At 47.4% G+C, this 22490-nt stretch overlaps 1 protein-coding gene across 2 annotated transcripts; it reads left to right on the top strand.

Annotated features, from left to right (window-relative positions):
- The first annotated feature begins 1274 nt into the window (after positions 1-1274).
- On the top strand, positions 1275-15381 carry LOC140189954 (uncharacterized). Of its 2 annotated transcripts, none has more exons than XM_072246332.1 (5): positions 1275-1632; positions 3235-3459; positions 10077-10307; positions 10384-10632; positions 14045-15381. In XM_072246332.1, the coding sequence occupies exons 1-5, from the start codon at positions 1599-1601 to the stop codon at positions 14167-14169; spliced, it is 864 nt and encodes a 287-aa protein (XP_072102433.1). In that variant the 5' UTR covers positions 1275-1598; the 3' UTR covers positions 14170-15381. The 2 variants fall into 2 exon arrangements, with proteins under 2 accessions (XP_072102433.1, XP_072102431.1); XM_072246330.1 differs by having other exon boundaries at positions 10381-10632.
- Positions 15382-22490: the final 7109 nt, after the last annotated feature.

Below are 22490 nucleotides of genomic sequence, written 5' to 3'. Positions count from 1 at the left end.
CCCCCTCAAACCACATCACCCTCCACCCTCCTCCCCACCCCCCCTCACCCCCTCTTCCACATCCTACTGCCCCATCCCACTCCCCCTCATTCCCCATTCCTTCCCCATCACCCCATCATCCTCCCACCATTATCCCCTTCCCCACCCTCTTCCTCATCCCCCTCGTCCACATCCCCTCACCTCCCTCAATGCCCCTCACCTCCACCCCTCACACTGCTCATCTCCACCGCCTCTCACCCTTCCTCTCCACCTCTTCACCCTCAACTCCTCACCTCCACTCCCTTCAAACCCCCCTCACCTCAACCCTCCCGCACCTCCACCCCCCTTGACCTTCCTCACTGCCCCCTCATCCCCACAGCCCCTCCCCTCACCCCATCGCCCTTTATCCCCACTCCCCCATTCCTCCCTCCCTACATCCCCCTCACCCTCTCACCATTATCCCCTTCCCCACCCTCTTCTCCCTCATCCCCCTCCTCCACGTCCCCATCCCCTCACCTCCACCCCTCAACCCCGCATCTCCATTCCCCTCGAACCCCTCCTCTCCACCCCTTCACCCCAAGCCCTCACCTCCACCCCTACCTCACTCCCTTCAACCCCCTCACCCCCAACCCCTTGACCTCCCTCACCACCCCCTCACAGGGGCGTACCTACGGAAAATAGTGCCGAAATTGCGCCCCTGTCCAAACATCTGACACCCATCCGTTAGATAACTTTACCATAATATCAGCTCAAAAACACAAGTCGAGCTGGTTAATCTTTTAATTAACAAATTATGGCACTACATGAAAAGTATCACTGTACCTTCCTTGCTTTCAGTGATGCAAATTCAGTCAGTTTTTTTAGTTTCTTCTCTTTCTACGCTCAGCAGAGCAAGATCACAGAGTCTGCCTTGACCCGTGGAGGTATTAGTTTTAACTTGCTGAATGATCTCCCACAGCTGGCGATGGAAACTGCGGTGGTTGGCATTATCTGAATAGCAATGTTCTGGGGAAGACGCTCTCATCTCCATACTGAACAACAAGTTCGAGCAGCTCTTCAGGTCTTGATATTTTCATGTTGACCCGCCTTGACAGCAACATTCTGCAATCCAAAAATTTCTTCACATAGCTGCTCTCATCAGAGCTGTACAATTCGCCCGAATGTTCGCACTTCTTTAGGTCGTTACTGTCGGCGCCGGAACACAGTCCCTCGACATCGAGAAGGAACCCAAGCTCGGCGTCGGTGTTGTGCAAACTTCCATTTCTCTGTGAAGACGGTTGAGTGTTCCCCTCACCACTCTTTCCATTTCCTCCTCAGCTGTGAACCCAGCGTCTCCCGAGTTCTCGTCAGCCGCTCGTTCCCTTCGTCTCCGCCGTTTTCAACTTCAGTACAACTTTACAAACTTCTTGACAGAGACCGACTCCTTCTTCGAGTGACTCACAGCCACTCAACCCCGCCCCCCCCCACCCCTCCGGCTGTGTGTAATGAGTATCTGAGCCCGGAGACCGGTTGACGGAGCAGCGGTGAGACGCCGTCCCGCCCCATGGGCGGAACCGAACCTGCCCCGGGCGCAAAGCGGGAGAAGCAGCCCGGTCAGTCGGTGTCCTCGGCCGACAGACATGGATGCTCGAGTGCCAGGTGAACGGGGTCCAGGTAACCGACACTGATTCCGGGGAGTATTCCAGCGGCACGGGATCGGGATCTCGGTAACCGGAACTGATTCCGGCGGACACAGCGGAGACAGGGGGAACGACATTCGGTCAGGTTCCGGGGAATGAGGCTAGCCACACGGGGACTAAGGCCGAATTAACATCCCGGGTTAAACCCACGTCCACCCGGACCACCCAACCAGGTTCAGCGTCCACGGACGCCGACGACCCGCGGTGGTTGTCTTGCCAGTCAGGAACATCCCTTTCAGTTTCGTTTTACAGTCCTGCCGTGTACCGGGAGCAATTGAAACTCCCATCCCAGCGCAATATCATGCAAACAGACCATTCGGCCCTGCTGGTCATACTAACCAAGAAGCCCCAGCTGAGCCGGTGCCGTTTGCCCCGTAACCGTTCCTATCCGTCTACCTGTCCAAGGACATGTCGTTAATGTTCCAGCCTCAACCATTTCCTCTGGCAGCTCGTTCCATAGACGGATCACCCTCCGGGTGAAACAGTTGCCCCTCGGGCCCCCATTAAATCTCTCTCCGCTCTCACCTTAAACCTGTGCCCTCTGGTTCCTGATTGCCCAGCCCTGGAGGAAAAGACAGTGCACATTCACCCTATCTGTGCCCTGTCTACCTGTGACTCCACTTTCAGGGAACCGTGTCCCCGTACCCCTGGGTCCCTCTGTTCTACAACACTCCCCAGGGTCCCTGTCTACCTGTGACTCCATTTTCAGGGAACTGTGTCCCCGTACCCCTGGGTCCCTCTGTTTTCTACAACACTCCCCAGGGTCCCTGTCTACCTGTGACTCCACTTTCAGGAAACCGTGTCCCCGTACCCCAGAGTCCCTCTGTTCTACAACACTCCCCAGGGTCCCTGTCTACCTGTGACTCCACTTTCAGGGAACCGTGTCCCCGTACCCCAGGGTCCCTCTGATCTACAACACTCCCTAGGGTCCCTGTCTACCTGTGACTCCACTTTCAGGGAACCGTGTCCCCATACCCCAGGGTCCCTCTGATCTAGAGGGATTGAAAGCCATGGGACAGGGCAGAGAGGAGAGAGCTCTGGGTGATGTTGAGGGGACGCATTCAGGGGAGGGGAACACTCATCTGCATCCTCTTTCCCAACCCCACACACACACACACACACACACACACACACACAGAGGGGGTTGGTGTGAGTGTGTGTGTTGTTAGGATGGAGTGGGGGAAGATTGGGGATAGGAGGGAGTAGGGAGGCAGGAGCAAACTGGGATTGAGGGGGAGGAGGAGGAAAGGATAGATATGGGGAACAGAGAGGGGGAGAGAAAATGGGGGCAAAGAGAAGTGGGGATGGAGAATAGGTTCAGACTACACAGAGGGAAGGAGCGAGTGGAGGATGGAAAGTGAGACAGGGAAGAGTGGGGGCAGGAGGGGAGATGGAGGGGAGGGTGGGGACAGGGAGGGGAGTAGAAGGTGAGGGTGGCAAGGGGAGAGGGTGGCAGTGTGGGGATGGGAGGGAAAGGTAGGAGAGGGTGAGAGAGGGTGGTTTGGGTGTGAGAGAGAGGGAGTTGGTCCTTGCTGGATGCAATGTAACCCTGACCCGACTCCTTTCTCCCCTCCAGAATCCCATGCTGACGGAGCCAAGGTCCTGTCAGAACTGAGGGGACGAGAACCGACCTCGGCACTGACCCTGTCCCAGCGGCTGGGCTGCCCGAAGGTTGCCATCCAGCGCTGTCTCTACCAGCTCCTCACGGAGGGCAGGGTCCAGAAGGTGGAAGAGAAGCTTTGGAGGTTACCTCAGGAGGAAGAGGTGAATGGGGACACTGGTGAGGAACGAGGGCCAATCGGTGAGTGACCTCAATCTCCCTCCTTCCCAAACTGTACAGTACCCCACTCACTGGGGAAATGCTGAGGAGGGAGGGCAGTGAGGGATCGGGTAGAGGAGAGACAGGAGTGCGTGGGAGACGGGAGGGTGGAAGCTAGGAGGAATACGGAGGGGAGATGGGGAGAGAGAGGAGAGGAGTGGATGGCAGAAGGAGACGGAAGAATGAAGTGGGTCAGAATGTGGGCAGGAGGGTTAGTAAGTTTGTAGACGACACAAGAATTGGCCATGTAGAATATTGCCAAAGGATATAGCAGGATATTGGTCAGTTACGGAGATGGGCAGAGAGATGGCAGATAGTGTTTAACCTGGACAAGTGTGAGGTGTTGCACTTTGGGCTGAGCTGAAGCCTCCATTAGCCAGGGTCGACGCTGGATGTTGTATCCCAGCTGTCTAGATACACAAACCTGGGCAGTACGATACGGAGAGCAAGCTGTTGCCCGTGCAGTAAGCTCCCCCCTCCACGCATCTGCTGAATCCAAAGGAAAGTAGCATTGAACTTAATGTAGGACTGCCTTAGGGTCTCCTGCTCCAGATCTTTCCCCGGGGTTGACTCACAACCCAACAAGGCAGCAGAGGTTCAGGATCAGAGTTCTCCTTCCAGCTGAGCTGCCAGCCATGGCTGGCACACCTCATCTGCCTGAAGCGGCTGGTTTTAAGGCACCAGTAACCCGCATCTGCCCCTTCTCCCTGTCAGTAGAAAGGGTTCGGGCAGGCATAACAGCTCGACTACATGTGAAGCCCAGGAAATGGACTTGGCTGTTCGAAGCTAGTTGAGACGCAAGGCGTTGGGAGCATTTAATAGGTAGTGGCAGCTTGTCCTCAGTGCCACTCCCAGCTGCATGAAGGCACTTTCAGAGGTCAAATGTAAAGAGTCAGTTAATGACAGGACCCTTAACAGTATTGATGTACAGAGGGATCTCAGGGTTCAAGTCCACAGCCCTGTGGAGATAGACATGGTGGTGAAGAAGGCGGACAATTTGTTTGCCTTCATCGGTCAGGCTTTGAGTACAAGAGTTGGGAAGTCACACTGCAGACGTGTTAGACTCTGGTCTGTCCGCTCTTGGAGTACTGTGTGCTGTTCTGGTTGTCCCTATTACTGGACGGGTGAGGGGGCTTGGGAGAGGGTGCAGAAGAGGTTCACGAGGGGGCTGCCTGGGTTAGAGGGTGTGAGTAACAAAGAGACATTGGACAAATTGGGTTGTTTCCCCTGGAGCGGTGGAGGCTGAGGAGAGGCTTTCTGGAGGTTTATAAGATTAGAAGATGTACATGCAGAGTAGACAGAAAGCATCTTTTTCCCCAAAGTTCAAATATCGAGTACCAGAGGGGACACATTTAAGGTGAGTGGGATGCCTGAGTGTACTCCCAGGCATGGTGGTGGAAGCAGATATGATAGAGGTGGATTAGTTGCTGTTAGACAGACACATGGATGATCAGGGAATGGAGGGAGATTGGCATTCTGTATGGGGAATGGAGAGAGATGGACATCGTGTATGGAGAATGGAGGGGACATTGTGTACGGGGAATGGAGGGAGATGGACATTGTGTACGGGGAATGGAGGGAGATAGACATTGTGTACGGGGAATGGAGGGAGATGGACATTGTGTATGGGAAATGGAGGGAGATGGACTCAGTGTATGTAGAACAGAGGAAGATGAACACTGTGTACAGAGGACGGAGGGAGAAATAATTAATTTATGAGGGATTAAGTTTGTAATTAGCTCTGCACAACATAAGACTATAAGATATAGGAATAGAAGTAGGCCATTCGGCCCATCGAGTCTGCTCCACCATTCAATCATGGGCTGATCCAATTCTCCCAGTCATCTCCACTCCCCTGCTTTCACCTCCTACCCTTCGATGTCCTGGCTAATCAAGAACCTATCTGTCTCTGCCTTAAATACACCCAATGACGGCCTCCACAGCCACTCATGGCAACAAATTCCACAGACTTACCACTCTTTGACTAAAGTAATTTCTCCTCATCTCTGTTCTAAATGGACATCCTTCAATCCTGAAGTCATGCCCTCTTGTCCTAGACTCCCCGACCATGGGAAATAACTTTGCCATATCTAATCTGTTTGGGCCCTTATAACATTCGGAATGTTTCTATGAGATTCTCCCTCATTCTTCTGAACTCCAGGGAATACAGCCCAAGAGCTCCCAGGCGTTCCTCATATGGTAAACCTTTCATTCCTGGAATCATTCTTGTGAATCTCTTCTGAACCCTCTCTAATGTCAGTATATCCTCTCTGAAATAAGGAGCCCAAAACTGCAAACAATACTCCAAGTGTGGTCTCATGAGTGCCTTTTAGAGCCTTAACATCACATCCCTGCTCTTGTACACCAGGCGTGGTGTATACACCAGACTTTGGAAAATGCATGGTCCTGCACTTTGGTAGTAGAAATCAATGTGTGGGCTATTTTCTAGTCCAGGCATCTAAGACGCAAAGGGACTTGGGAGTCCTTGTGCAGAACACCGTGAAGGTTAACTTGCAAGTTGAGTCGGTGGTGAGGAAGGCAAATGCCATGTTAGCATTCATTTCAAGAAGTCTAGAATATGGGAGCGAGGATGTGATGCTGAGGCTTTGTAAGGCACTGGTGAGGCCTCAGCTCGAGTACTGTGAACAGTTTTGGGCTCCTCATCTTAGAAGAGGTATGCTGGCATTGGGGAGGAGGTTCACAAGGATGATTCCAGGAATGAAAGGTTTATCATACGAGGAACATTTGATGGCTCTGGGTCTGTACTCATTGGAATTTAGAAGGATGAGTGGGGATCTCATGTCGAATGTTGAAAGGCCTAGACAGAGTAGATATGGAAAGCATGTTTCCCGTGGTAGGGGAGTCTAGGACAAGAGGGCACAGCCTCAGGATAGAGGGGTGCCCTTTCAAAACAGATGCAGAGAAATTTCTTTAGCTGAAGGGTGGTGAGCTTATGGAATTTGCTGCCACATGCAACTGTGGAGATGAGGTCGTTGGGTGTATTTAAGGAAGAGATTGATAGGTTCTTGATTGGTTATGGCATCAATGCTTACAGGGAGAAGGCTGGGATCTGGGGTTGAGGAGGAGGTAAAAAAAGGATCAGCCATGATTGAATAGTGGAACAGACTCGATGGGCCAGGTGGCCTAATTTTGCTCCTATGCCTTATAGTCTTATACATTATACTCTATTGTTGCCAAACAATTGATACTAGAACGTACAATCATCACAGCGATATTTGATTCTGCGCTTCCCACTCCCTGGATTACAAATATTAAATAGTAAAAATAGTAAAAATTAGTAAATATTAAAAACTTAAATTATAAATCATAATTAGAAAATAGAAAAATGGAAAGTAAGGTAGTGAAAAAAAACCGAGAGGCAGGTCCGGATATTTGGAGGGTACGGCCCAGATCTGGGTCAGGATCCGTTCAGCAGTCTTATCACAGTTGGAAAGAAGCTGTTCCCAAATCTGGCCGTACGAGTCTTCAAGCTCCTGAGCCTTCTCCCGGAGGGAAGAGGGACGAAAAGTCTGTTGGCTGGGTGGGTCGTGTCCTTGATTATCCTGGCAACACTGCTCTGACAGCATGTGGTGTAAAGTGAGTCCAAGGACGGAAGATTGGCTTGTGTGATGTGCTACGCTGTGTTCACGATCTTCTGCAGCTTCTTTCAGTCTTGGACAGGACAACTTCCATACCAGGTTGTGATGCACCCTAGAAGAAGCTTTCTATGGTGCATCTATAAAAATTAGTGAGGGTTTTAGGGGACAGGCCAAATTTCTTTAGCTTTCTCAGGAAGTAAAGGCACTGGTGGGCCTTCTTGGCAGTGAACTCTGCTTGATTTGACCAAGTCAGGTCATTTGTGATATTGGCCCCGAGGAACTTAAAGCTTTTGACCTGTTCCACTTGTGCACCACCGATGTAAATTGGGTCGTGCGGTCCGCTACTCCTTCTGAAGTCTGAAATTCCTTCGTCTTGCTGACATTGAGGGATAGGTTATTGATTTCGCACCATGCCACCAGGTTCTTAATTTCCTCTCTGTACTCAAACTCATCATTACCCGAGATACGGCCTACAATTGTGGTGTCATCAGCAAACTTATATATAGAGTTCGATGGAAACTTGGCTACACAATTATGGGTGTACAGTGAGTACAGCAGGGGGCTGAGTACACAGCCTTGTGGGGCACCGGTGCTCAGAGTGATTGTAGAGGAGAGCTTGTCCCCTATTTTTACAGCCTGGGTCCTGTCCGTGAGGAAGTTGAAGATCCAGCTGCAGATCTGAGTGCTAAGGCCCAGGTTCTGAAGCTTGGGAATCAGTTTATTTGGAATGATGGTATTAAAGGCAGAGCTGTAGTCAATGAAAAGGAGTCTATACCTTCAGAAATGAATTCAAACATTGCATTCATCTGCTTCACCACTGACTCAACCTGGAGGTTAACCATAATGGTATCCTGCACAAGGATTCCCAAGTCCCTTTGCATCTCTGTATTTTGAATTCCCTCCCCATCTAAATAATCGTATGCCCGTTTATTTCTTCCACCAAAGTGCATGAGCATGTACTTTCCAACATTGTAATTCAGTTGCCCCTTCTTTGCCCATTCTCCTAAACTATCTTAAGTCTCTCTGCAGACCCTCTATTTCCTCAAGACTACCCGCTCTTCCACCTATCTTTGTATCATTGGCAAATTTAGCCACAAATCCATTAATCCCATAGTCCGAATCATTGATATACATCATAAAGAGCAGCGGTCCCAACACTGACCCCTGTGGAACTCCACTGGTAACCGGCAGCCAGCCAGAATAGGATCCCTTTATTCCCACTCTCTGTTTTCTGCCAACTAGCCAATGCTAGTAATGCTAGTACCCACACTAGTAACTCGCCTGTAATTCCATGAGATCTTATCTTGCTAAGCAGCCTTATGTGTGGCACCTTGTCAAAAGCCTTCTGAAAATCCAAGTACACAACATCTACTGCATCTCCTTTGTCCACCCTATTTTAATTTCCTCAAAGAATTGCAGTATATTTGTCAGGCAGGATTTTCCTTTCATGAAACCACGCTGGCTTTGGCCTATTTTGTCATGTGCCTCCAGGTATTCCATAATCACATCCCGAACAATCGATTTCAACAACTTCCGAACCACTGATGTCAGGCTAACAGGTCTATAGTTTCCTTTCTGCTGCCTCCCACCCTTCTTAAATAGCGGAGTAACATTTGCAATTTTCCAGTCATCCGGTACAATACCAGAATCTATTGATTCTTGAAAGATCATCATTAGTGCCTCCGCAATCTCTCCAGCTACTTCCTTCAGAACCCGAGGGTGCATTCCATCAGGTCCAGGAGATTTATCCACCCTCAGACCATTAAGCTTCCTGAGTACCTTCTCAGTCGTAGTTTTCACTGCACAAACTTCACTTCCCGGACACTCTTGAATGTCCAGTATACTGCAGACACCTTCCACTCTGAAGACTGATGCAAAATACATATTTAGTTCCTGTTCCATCTCTGCGTCCCTCATTACAATTTTTCCAGCGTCATTTTGTACTAGTCCTATATCTACCCACAACTCTCTCTTACTCTTTATATACTTAAAAAAGCTTTTAGTATCTTCTTTGATATTAGTCACCAGCTTCCTTTCATAATTCATCTTTTCCTTCCTTATGACCTTCTTAATTTCCTTCTGCAAGTTTTTAAAAGCTCCCCAATCCTCTATCTTCCCACTAGCTTTGGCTTCCTTGTATGCCTTCTCTTTTGTTTTTACTTTGGCTCTGACTTCACTTGTCAGCCATGATAGTGTCCTTCTTCCGTTCGAAAATTTCTTCTTATTTGAGATATATCTGTCTTGCATTTCCCACATTTTTCACAGAAGCTCCAGCCACTGCAGCTCTGCTGTCCTTCCTGCTAGTGTCTCTTTCCAGTCAACCTTGGCCAGTTCCCCTCTCATGCCTTTGTAACTTCCTTTAGTCCACTGAAATACCGACACATTGGAATTTAATTTCAATTTCAAAGTGAACTCGATTACATTGTGATCACTGTTCCTTAACCTTAAGTTCTCTTATCGCCTCAGGATCGTTGCACAACACCCAATCCAGCACAGCTGATCCCCTAATGGGCTCAACAACAAGCTGTTCTAAAAAACCATCCCTTAGATAGATATTCTACAAATTCTCTCTCCTGAAGTCCAGTACTAACCTGGTTTTCCCAATCCACTTCCATGTTTAAACCCCAACGATTATTATGACATTGCCCTCTGGCACGCCTTTTTTTTAATCTCCTGCTGTCATTTGTAATCCACATCCCGGCTGCTGTCTGGAGGCCTGTATACAGCTGCCATCAGGGTCAATCGATGGGCCGACAGGCCTGTTCCTGTGCTGTTCTGTTCTCTGAGGGGTGGGGGGAGAGGGAAGGCATAGCAGGAGGTGGGGTGAGCGGAGAAGATGTGGATGAGGAAGTAGCCAATGAGGAGTTTGGGAGGAGGGTGGTGTGGTGGGAGAGAGGAGATGAGTGGAGAGTTGGGGTGAAGACAGGAGGGGGGGTGTGGGTGGAAGCGGTGAAGGGGGAAGGTGCAATGTAACCCTGACCCGACTCCTTTCCACTCCAGAACCCCAGGCCGACAGAGCCAAGGTCCTGTCAGAACTGAGGGGACAAGAACCGACCTCGGCCCTGACCCTGTCCCGGCGGCTGGGCTGCCCGAAGGTTGCCGTCCAGCGCTGTCTCTACCAGCTCCTGGCAGAGAGCAGGGTCCAGAAGGTGGGACTGAAGCTTTGGAGGTTACCTCAGGAGGTCGAGGTGGATGGGGACACCGGTGAGGAACGAGGGGCAGCGGGGGCAGGTGAGCGATCCTATCAGTTGGAGACCATTAATTCTCATTTATTGTCATCACACGTACTGAAGTTCATCTTCAGCAGGTCCTGTGGTCACCCGGAACGAGGCGAGAGAGGGGAGACAGGACAGGAGCCAGTCGCAGACACAAGTGACCAGTATCGTCGTCCTGGGAGATTTTTACAGTACCACCCAGCAAGTGGGGACCACCTCCAACTACATCACCACCCACGTGCAAGGAACGAGCTTCGTACAGGTGGGATCAGGAAACATCGTGCAAAGGGGAGGCAGCAGTGTGCCCCGGAGAGAAGACCCTGAGGAGAACGCCCAGACAGGTGACTAGAACATAAAAGCAAAGATATAATACTTCTACACTTGGAATATTGTGAGCAGTTCTGGGCCGGTTATCTAAGAAAGGGTATATTGGTATTGGAGAGGGTCCAGAGGAATTTCACGGGAATGAAAAGGTTAAGGTATGAGGAATGTTTGATGGCTCTGGGCCTCTACTTGCTGGTGTTTAGAAGATGGTGGGGGGAATCCTATTGAAACCTATCAAATATTGAAAGGCCTAGATAGAATGGATGAGGTGAAAATGTTTACTATAGTAAAGGAATCTAGGAGCCTCAGGAAAGAAAGGCATCTATTTAGAACAGGAATGAGGAGGAATTTCTTTAGCCAGAGGGTGATGAATCTGTGGAATTCATTTGCACAGATGGCTGTGGAGACCAAGTCATTTGGTATATATGAAGTGCAATTTGATATGTTCATGATGAGTCAGGGTGTGAGGGTAGGAGAATAGGGTTGAGATGGAAAATAAATAAATCAGCCATGATGGAATGGTGAAGCAGAGGTAATAGACCAAATGGCCTAAGTTTGCTCCCATGTCCTATGGTCTTGTACAATAGTTATTTGTGATGTGGACTTTGGAGAGGGTGCAGAGGAGCAGGATGTTGTCTGGATTAGAGGGTGTGAGCTACAAGGAGAGGCTGGACAAACTTCGGCTGTTTTCTCTGCGGTGGCAGAGGCTGAGGGGAGATCTGCGAGAGGTTATAAGATTCTAAGCGGCACAGATTGCGTACACAGTTAGGATGGAAATGTCAGAGGGCATGCACTTAAAGTGAGAGGAGGAAAGCTCAGAGGAGATGTGCAGCAGAATAGTTACCTTACTCGTTAAGTGATGGGTGTCTGGAATGAGCTACCTGCGGAAGTGGTGCAGTCAGATATGATAGAGGTGGTAAGATGCTCTGAGACAGACACATGGATGTGCAGGGAATGGAGGGAGATGGACATTGTGTACGGGGAACGGAGGGAGATGGACATTGTGTACGGGGAATGGAGGGAGATGGATATTGTGTACGGGGAATGGAAGGAGATGGACATTGTGTACGGGGAAAGAAGGGAGATGGACATTGTGTACGGGGAACGGAGGGAGATGGACATTGTGTACGGGGAACGGAGGGAGATGGACATTGTGTGCGGGGAATGGAGGGAGATGGACATTGTGTACGAGGAACGGAGGGAGATGGACATTGTGTACAGGGAATGGAGGGAGATGGACATTGTGTACGGGGAACGGAGGGAGATGGACATTGTGTACGGGGAACAGAGGGAGATGGACATTGTGTACGGGGAATGGAGGGAGATGGACATTGTGTACGGGGAACGGAGGGAGATGGACATTGTCTACGGGGAATGGAAGGAAATGGACATTGTGTACGGGAATTGTGGGAGATGGACATTGTGTACGGGGAACGGAGGGAGATGGACATTGTGTACGGGAATTGTGGGAGATGGACATTGTGTACGGGGAACGGAGGGAGATGGACATTGTGTACGGGGAATGGAGGGAGATGGACATTGTGTACGGGGAATGGAAGGAGATGGGCATTGTGTACGGGGAATGGAGGGAGATGGACATTGTGTACGGGGAATGGAGGGAGATGGACATTGTGTACGGGGAATGGAGGGAGATGGACATTGTGTACAGGGAATGGAGGGAGATGGACATTGTTTATGAGGAATGGAGGGAGATGAACATTGTGTAGGGGAAATGGAGGGAGGTGGACATTGTGTACGGGGAATGGAGGGAGAAGGACATTGTGTACGGGGAACGGAGGGAGATGGACATTGTGTATGGGGAATGGAGGGAGATGGACATTGTGTACGAGGATTGGAGGGAGATGGACATTGTGTATGTGGAATGGAGGGAGATGGACATTGTGTACGGGGAATGGAGGGAGATGGACATTGTGTATGGGGAACGGAGGAAGATGGACATTGTGTACGGGGAATAGAGGGAGATGGACATTGTGTACAGGGAATGGAGGGAGATGGACATTGTATATTGGGAATAGAGAGAGATGGACGTTGTGTACAGGGAACAGAGGGAGATGGACATTGTGTATAGGGAACGGAGGGAGATGGACATTGTGTATAGGAAACGGAGGGAGATGGACATTGTGTACGGGGAACGGAGGGAGATGGACATTGTCTATGGGGAATGGAAGGAAATGGACATTGTGTACAGGGAATGGAGTGAGATGGACATCGTGTACGGGAATTGAGGGAGATGGACATTGTGTACGGGGAATGGAGAGAGATGGACATTGTGTACAGGGAATGGAGGGAGATGGACATTGTAAATTGGGAATAGAGAGATGGACATTGTGTACAGGGAACGGAGGGAGATGGACATTGTACGGGGAACAGAGGGAGATGGACATTGTGTACAGGGAACGGAGGGAGATGGATATTGTGTACGGGGAACGGAGAGGTGGACATTGTGAATGGGGAATGGAGGGAGATGGACATTGTGTACGGGGAACGGAGGGAGATGGACATTGTGTACGGGGAATGGAGGGAGATGGACGTTGTGTATGGGGAACGCAGAGATAGACGTGTATGGGGAATAGAGTGAGATGGATATTCTGTATGGGGAATGGAAGGAAATGGACATTGTGTATGCGGAATAGAGGGAGATGGACATTGTGTACAGGAATTGAGGGAGATGGACATTGTGTATGGGGAACGGAGGGAGATGGAGATTATGTACAGGGAATGGGGGGAGATGGACATTGTGTATGGGGAACGGAGGGAGATGGAGATTATGTACAGGGAATGGGGGGAGATGGACATTGTGTATGGGGAACGGAGGGAGATGGAGATTATGTACAGGGAACGGGGGGAGATGGACATTGTGTACGGGGATTGGAGGGAGATGAACATTGTGAATGGGGAATGGAGGAGATGGACATTGTGTACAGGGAATGGAGGGAATTGAACACTGTGTACAGGGAACAGGAAAGGATGAACATTGTGTATGGGAAAGTGAGAGAGATGGACATTGTGTAAGGTGATTGGAGGGAGATGGACATTGTGTAGTGGGAACAGAGGGAGATGGACATTGTGTACAGGGAACAGAGGGAGATGGACATTGTGTATGGGGAACGGAGGGAGATGGACATTGTGTACGGGGAACAGGGAGATGGAGATTGTGTACAGGGACGGTGGGGGTCGTTGGTCACAATTTTGCTGCATTAAGGTGGTGAATAGGATTGTACCAATTGGTTTAGGAACCAGATGGTTGATGGTTTGTTCCGAAAGAGCTGTGATTGGTGTTTGTGGTCAGCCCAAAGGACCTCTTCTGTGCTTGTTTTATTTCTCTCACTGTCTTTCTCTGTCCCTTTAAACCTCTCTCTCTCTCTCACTCTGAGCTCCCTGACTGTTGTTCTCCCTCCATCTTGCCAGGAGATCCCAGGGGCAGTGCCGAACAGCATGAGACAGACGTGGAGATCATCACTGAAGGACTGGTGGGTATGCAGATCGGGAATGACAACTCCATCATTAACCAGGCAGGTGACGGCAGCTGCTGATGGGTCTGCCCAATGGCCAGATCGAGCCGTCTAATCTCTCAGGGTTTTCCACCCTTCTCCGAATGCGTGGTGGGAAGGACTGGCAGAGGGGTCTGTGAATCATCAGGGGTTATGGCGGTGGGGGGAGCACCACACCTCAGTAGTTCCTCTCACCTTATCAAACACTCTGGCCCTTCGCATCTACCTGGTAGTGTGGTGGGTTCTGAGGCATTCATGGTATTGGAATTTGGGGTGGGGAATTCATGAGGGTGTGTGTGTGTGTGTGTTACTGAATCCTAATTTGTTTACGGCAATTTTTGGGATTAGCCCATCGGAAGCAGGAAATATTCCTGTTTCCGCTCAACATATGACAGCCTTTTCAACCTTACTGGCTAGGAGCAATGTTCCCTCTAATTTTTAGCAGTCAGTGTGTGCAAAAATCTTATGTTGTACAAATTTTTTTCCTGTGACAAAAGTATGTGCGCACTGAATGCACACATGGCACAGTTTATGTAGGTTTACAAAATATTTGACATAAAACTGCACAGAATAACAACAAAATAACATATTTAAGTCACTCTGTTATTTTTTCTCTCTCCTGTCTTTGGCATTAACCCACTCTTTGTAAACTCTATCTAGACTAATAGAACTTCCATCAAATTGATATGGTCTTACTCTCAAAGGGTATTTCACATTTAAAGATGTCTTGTAGGGCATTATGTATCCCATTCCAATTGTTTTTTTTAACAGGGCATTCCCAGAAAATACGATAATGGTTTGCATTTTGATTTCCACAATTTCTCCAGCAAACAGGGGGGGGGGGCACGGGGGCGTTATATATTTTGGGTATATACCTGAAGAATGGTTGAAAAGAGATAAATATTTAATGAATGTACTGCTGGTGGCTGGTAAAAAGACCCTTACCAAGAAATGGTTATCACAGGAGAGCCCAACTCTAAATGTATGGATTGAAATTACAATGGACATTTACAAAATGAAGCATATGTTAATCATAAGTTGGAGCAATTTGATTCATACTGGAAAAAATGGTTTAACTACATAACACCTCATAGGCCTGATTTTATTCTCACAAGTCAATGAATATGTTGTAAAAAAAAATCACTCCCTCCTTTGTACATAGTTTTCTTCTTTCGATTGTTCTTTCTTTCCTCTCCTTTCTATCAGATAAATATTATGTGGACATTTGTGACAAATATGATTATATAATATATGTACAGTATCTGAATTACATCTTATGAAAATGTTTGAAGATGAAATTCAATAAAAAAAATTACAAAAAAAAAGAAAAAAAGACTTGGACAGGTACGTGGATGGGAGGTGTATGGAGGGATATGGTCCAGGTGCAGGTCAGTGGGACTAGGCAGGAAAATGGTTCAGCACAGCCAAGAAGGGCCAAAAGGCCTGTTTCTGTGCTGCAATGTTCTATGGTTCTATGATGGCTTTTGATTCTCATTCACATGTCCAAATGACATTCACCTAAACGGTTTCTCAGCTTGTTTTCGAGTTGATTCATTACACTAAAACCTCGCTCACAGTCCGCACTAGGTGCAAGAAAGGTTCTCCCAATGTCCATCAACTGTGCAAGGTCACAAAACTCTTCATTTTGAAGTACAAATGCCACCATTTGAGCAAAGTTTGAAATCAGTTTGGATTTAATTTTTTCTTGCACGGAAAATTTGAAATCATTAAACTTTCTAACTATTACAGTATTTTCAACTAGAAAATCATGATATTTTAGATATAAGGCCTTAACTTGTTCATCGCCAGATGTGAAGTCACAATCTGCAATTGCAGAGAAATCAAAAGCTGCCCATTCTTGTACCTCATCTTCAGGAAACCTTTCTTCTAAATGAACACAAAGACTATTTATAAAGGTCAACAGCGAACTTGTATCTACTGTGATGTTTTCTTCACGTTGTTGGCTTAGCAAAACTTTAACTTTTTCACTCCACAAAACATTGCCTCCCAGATCCCGGAACAGGATAGGTGAGGTGACGTAAATTAGTGACGTGCATTGTGGTATTTGAAAAACTGACTAACTAGTTAACAGAAACATTTAGCTGAGAGATTATTTTCAATAAGTATAATTATTAATTACTACATTATTTTAGGTAACTAATCTTTAGTGCGAACATTAATTTCCTTTGTGCGCTGGTTGAAAAATGTGCGCATATATATATATATATACACACACACACACACACACACACACACACACACACAGAGCTTAGAGGGAACGTAGGCTAGGAGAGCCATTTTATTGAAGTGGAAGGATATTAATCCACCTATGGTCTTTTATTGGCTCTCCTCCATTATGTCCTGTTTGTTTAGAGAAAATAAGAAGTTGGACATTTCATACATCCTTTAAATTTGAGCAAATTTGGCGACCTTTTATCCAATATTTTCATTTAATTTGATTTAGTACTTTTTCAATTTTTTTTTGAAGTTTTAGATTTGATCAGAAAGTCTTTCTTTCTCTTTTTTGGTCATATCCTCAAAATGGACTGCCCAGTCCTTTTTTTTGGGGTTTTTTTTATATAGTGTAGTGGTTTTTTTTCTCTTCATTTAAAACTCAATGTTTTTTCTTTTCTCTTCATAAACTGATAAGAGGAGAATTGCTATTTTCATTTTTTATTATCTATTTTATACTAGTTTAACAATATCTATGATTTTGACGATGTCAAATTTTATTGTTACTGGTATATATATTTGAGATAATTCTCCTCTTGATTGTATTTATGCTCCTTTTAAGTCAATAAAAAGATTAATAAAGAAAGAAAAGGAAGTTAGGAAGGTAGTGTAAACCCCCAACTTGGCCCACTAAACCTCAGGACCTACAGTGGGAGGAGGAGATCTCTGGAACTGAAGGGAGGACAAAGCCAGAAGATCACACGACAGAGAAGAACTAAGCCATTTGGCCTGTCGTGTCTGCTTCCCAATTGAATCCTGGCTGAACTTTTCTCTGTGTTCCAGTAAACACTACCCCCTCCACTATCTACTTCACTACACTCTTGTAGGGAGTCCCTCCCTGCTGGCTGTAATAAACTTTGAGTTGTATACAAAAACGGTGGTCAGTTTGTGTGTCTGTGGTGGGTGGGTGGGTGGGTGGGTGGAGGGGGAGCAATGAGGGTCCCCGTAACCATGTCTTCCACTCCGGAAACACACACACAATGCTGGAGGAACCCAGCAGGTCAGGTGGAGGGGAATAAACAGTTGACATGGGTCTAGGTTCTTCATCAGGACGAGAAAGAAAGGGGGAAGAACCCAGAATAAAGTGGGGGGGAGGAAGAAGTACAAGCTGGCAGGTGATAGCTGAGATCAGGTAAAGGGGAGAGAAGATGGATGGGTGGTAAGAAGCAGGGAGGTGATTGGTGGAGGAGGTAAAGGGCTGAAGAAGAAGGAATCTGATAGGATAGGACGGTAGACCATGAGAGAAAGGGAAAGAGGAGACTGAAGGTGATTGGCAGGAGAGGAGAGGGGAGAAACTACTGGAAGTTGGGGAAATCGGTCTTCATGCTGTCAGGTTGGAGACCACTCAGATGGAATATGAACTGTTGCTCCTCCAACCTGAGTTGGCCTCTTTGTGGTATTAGAGGAGGCCATGGACTGACATGTGGAAATGGGAAGTGAAATTGGAACAGGTGACCAAAACAACAGACTACGACACGTCTAATGGGGAAGGGGGAGGGGGGTGGTGTCTGACCAAAAAAATCTACTGTGATAAAATGCTTTGAGAGGTGGTTCATGGCCAGAATCAACTCCTGCCTCAGCAAAGATCTGGACCCACTGCCATTTGCCTTTCACCACGATAAATCTACCGTGGATGTGATCTGATTGGTTCTCCACTTAGCCCTGGTTCATCTGGACGATAGCAATACCTATATTAGGCTGCTGTTTATTGATTACAGCTCAGTGTTCAACACAATCATACCCTCAGTGCTGATCAACAAGCCCGAAAACCTGGGCTTCTGGACCTCGCTCTACAACTGGATCCTCGAGTTCCTCACCGGGGAACCACAGCCCATGCAGATTGGAAATGACACCTCCTTCTCGCTGACAATCCGCACTGGCGCACCTCAAGGCTGGGTGCTTTGCTCTCTCTACACGTGTGACGGCGTGACTTGGCTAAACTCAAAAGGCCTCTGTAAACTTGCTGATGACATGACTAATTTTGGCAGAATTTCAGATGCTGCCGAGGTGCAGTACAGGAACGAGGTTGGTCACCTGGGTGAGTGGTGTCACGGGAACAACCTTCAAGTCGACGTCAGTAAGACCAAGGTACGCCTCAGGCAGGGGAACTCGCGGGAACACATCAAAGGATCAGAAGTGGAAAGGGTGAGCAATTTCAAATCCCCAGCTGTCAACATTTCTGAAAACCTATCCTGGGCCCAACATATTTTGGGATCTGTTAGGGTATAATCAGAGCATTGAGAATGATTGCAGGGACAGTGCGAGGTTCTTTTTGGAAGATGTAGATTCCTGGGAAACTTATAGTCACCTACATAGCCACATCTGCACCTCGTGCATCAAGCTACAGCTCCTCAGAGAAGGTGTTAAGGACCTGGAGCTGCATTCAGCTCACAGGGCAGACTGAGGAAGTGGTAAACAGGAGCTGCAGTGCGGAGAATCACTGCGGTCATTTCCCTCAATGCTGTTTCAGATACAGTTAGACCAGAAGACACAGGAGCAGAATGAGGCCATTCAGCCCATCGAGTCTGCTCCACCATTCCATCATGGCTGATCCCGGATCCCACTCAGCCCCATACACCTGCCTTCTTGCCATATCCTTTGATACCCTGACCGATCAAGAAACAATCAACTTCTGACTTACATATACCCATGGACTTGGCCTCTGCCACAGTCTGTGGTAGAGCATTCCACAGATTCATTAACCCCCACCATAGGAAACATCCTCTCCACATCCACCCTATCTAGTCCTTTCAGTAGGTTTCAATGAGATATAACCATATAACAATTACAGCACGGAAACAGGCCATCTCGGCCCTTCCAGTCCGTGCCAAACGCTTACTCTCACCTAGTCCCAACCCCTGCATTCTTCTAAATTCCAGTGAGTACAGGCCCAAAGCTGCCAAACATGCCTCACATATTAACCTCTTCGTTCCCAGAATCATCCTCATGAACCTCCTCTAGACTCACTTCAATGACAACATGTCCTTTCTGAGATTTGGGGCCTAAAACTCAAATGCGGCCTGACTAGTGTCTTATAAAGGCTCAGCATTATCTCCTTGTTTTCATATTCTATTCCCCTTGAAATAAATGCCAACATTGAATTTACCGCCTTTACCACAAACTCATCCTGTAAATTAACCTTCTGGGAGTCTTGCACGAGGTCTCCCGGGTCTCTCTGCACCTCTGATGTTTGAACCTTCTCCCCATTTAGATAATAGTCTGCACTATTGTTCCTTTTACCAAAATGCATTATCATACATTTCCCAACACTGTATTCCATCTGCCACGATTTTGCCTATTCTTCCAATCTGCCTAAATCCTGCTGCAATCGCATTGCTTCCTCAGCAATACCTACCCCTTCAGCTATCTTCGTATCATCCACAAACTTTACCACAAAACCATCAATTCCATTATCCAAATCATTGAAAAACAATGTGAAAAGTAGCAGTTCCAATCTGACCCCTGAGGAACACCACTAGTCACTGGCAGCCAACCAGAAAAGGCCCTTTTATTCCCACTCACTGCTTCCTGGCTGTCAGCCATTCTTCTATCCTTGCCTGTTTCTTTTATGCAACACCACAGGATTTTATCTTGTTAAACAGCCTCATGTGTGGCACCTTATCAAATGCCTTCTGAAAATCCAAGTTAATGACATCCACTACCTCTCCTTTGTCCATCCTGCTTGTTACTTCCTCAAAGAACTCTAACAGATTTGTCAGGCAAGATTTCCCTTTACAGAAGACTGATGCAAGTACCCATTAAGTTCATCTGCCATTTCTTTGTCTCTCATTACTACCTTACCAGCATCATTTTCCAGTGGTCCAAGATCAACTCTCACTTCCCTTTAACTCTTTATATAGCAAAAAAAACTTTTAGTATCCTGCATTATATTATTGACTAGTTTGCCTCATATTTCAACTTTTCCCTTCATATAGCTTTTTTAGTTGCCTTTTGTTGGATTTTAAAAGCTTCCCAATTATCCAACTTCTCACTCACTTTTGCTATCTTATGTAACCCTTTCCTTGGCTTTTATGCAGTCCTTAACTTTCCTTGTCAGCCACGGTTGCCCACCACTGCCATTTGAGAATTTCTTCTGTGGGACATGTCTATCCTGTTCCTTGTGAACTATTCCCAGAACTTCAGCCATCTCTGTTCTGCCGTCATCCCTGCCAGTATTCCCTCCAATCCACCTGGGCAAGCTCCTCTCTCATACCTCTGTAATTCCCTTTATTCCATCATGATACTGGTACATGTGAGTTATGCTTCTCCCTTTCAAATTGCCTCATGAATTCAATCTTATTATGATCACTACCTCCTAAGGGTTCCTTTATGTTAAACTCCCTAATAAGATCTGGGTTATTACACAACACCCAGTCTAAGATAGCCTTTCCCAGAGTAGGCTCAAGCACAAGTTGCTCTAAAAAGCCATTTCATGGGTATTCAACAAATTCCTTCTCTTGCAATCCAGCACCAATCTGATTTTCCTTTTATATTGAAGTCCCCCATTACAAATGTGTCATTACCCTTATTGCATGCCTTATCCAGCTCCATTTGCAAACTCACCCACATCTTGGCTACTATTTGGAGGCCTATACATGATTCCCATTATGGTCTTTTAACACTTGCAGTTTCTTAACTCCACCCACAAAGATTTGATATTCTCTAACCTTATGTCATCTGTTACTCAAGATGTAATTCCATCTCTTACAAACAGAGCCACACCACCACCTATGCCTTCCAGCCTGTCCTTTCAATATAAAGTATATCCTTTGATGTTAAGCTCCCAACTATGGCCTTTTTTCACCCATGACTCAGTGATACCCACAACATCATTCTGACCAATCTCTAATTGTGCCATGGGTTCATCCACCTTATTCTGAACGCTACCTGAATTTAAATACACCTTCAGTCCTGCATTCTTCGCCCTGTTGAATTTTATCTCTGTGATACAACTTAACTCTTTGCTCTGTCTGTATTTGTACCCAATCATTGGCTTGTCCTTCCTTACATTCATGTTACACCCATCATCTACTCGTCAACCTGCTGGCTCATCCTCTGCTCTATCATATTTCCCACCCCGCTGCCATATTAGTTTAAACCACTTCCGACAGCTCTAGTAAATCTGCCCGCAAGAGGGGAATGACTTGCCAGGGGGTGCTGCAGCAACCGGGTATCTGGCACTGTGGCTCATGAGAGCAGAGAGGTGACGAGGACTGCAGTGTTGATAAGAGATTCCCTAGTCTGAGAAAGAGAGACAAGATTCTATGGGCGCGATAGAGACACCCGGATGGTATGTTGCTTCCAAGGTGCCATGGTCTGGAATATCTTGGATCAGGTCCATGGCGTTCTGGAGGGAGGGAGTGAGCAGCCAGAAGTCTTGGGACATATTGACAACTTTGACCTAGGTAGGAAAGGTGAGGAGGTCCTGAAGAGGGATTTTAGGGAGCTAGGTAGAAAGTTGAGAAACATAAACCCCAGGGTAGTAATCTCTGGACTGCTGCCTTTGCCAGCACCAGTGAGGGTAAGAATAGGATGAATGCATGGCTGAGGAATTGGTGCGAAACCATGGATCTGCACCTGGAAAGTCTTCACTCTCCAGGGCGCAAGCCTGGGCAAGGTTGTATGGAAGACCAGCAGTTGCCCATGCTGCAAGTCTCCCCTCTCCACGACACCAATGTTGTCCAAGGGAAGGGCATTAGGACCCACACAGCTTGGCACCAGTGTCATCGCAGAGCAATGTGTGATTAAGTGCCTTGCTCAAGGACACAACACATTCTGGGGCTCGAACTCATGACCTTCAGGTCGCTAGTCCAATGCCTTAACCACTTGGCCACATGGTAGATCTTGTACAAAAGGAACGGGTTACACCTGAAGCCAAGGGGTGGCTGTGAAATTGAAACTGACTGAGGAAGACATAGTTGGCCAAATTTGCCTGCCACCCGTCCCTTTTTGGTTCTTTCCAGAACCAGAAGTAGACCTATTCCTCCTTTTTCAGCTTCAAGGAAGCAATGCAATTTCATCAACGTTGATCACAAATGAATATTTAAATAATAAATGGGGATCTTATCTGAAGATTTTTACTGATGGCTCAGTGGACCCAGAGAGCAGTAGGGCAGGATTTGGGATGTATC

Source organism: Mobula birostris, chromosome 29 (genome assembly GCF_030028105.1).
Source record: "Mobula birostris isolate sMobBir1 chromosome 29, sMobBir1.hap1, whole genome shotgun sequence".
NCBI classification, from domain to species: Eukaryota; Metazoa; Chordata; class Chondrichthyes; order Myliobatiformes; family Myliobatidae; genus Mobula; species Mobula birostris.
This window is presented reverse-complemented; position numbering and strand designations above follow the sequence as displayed.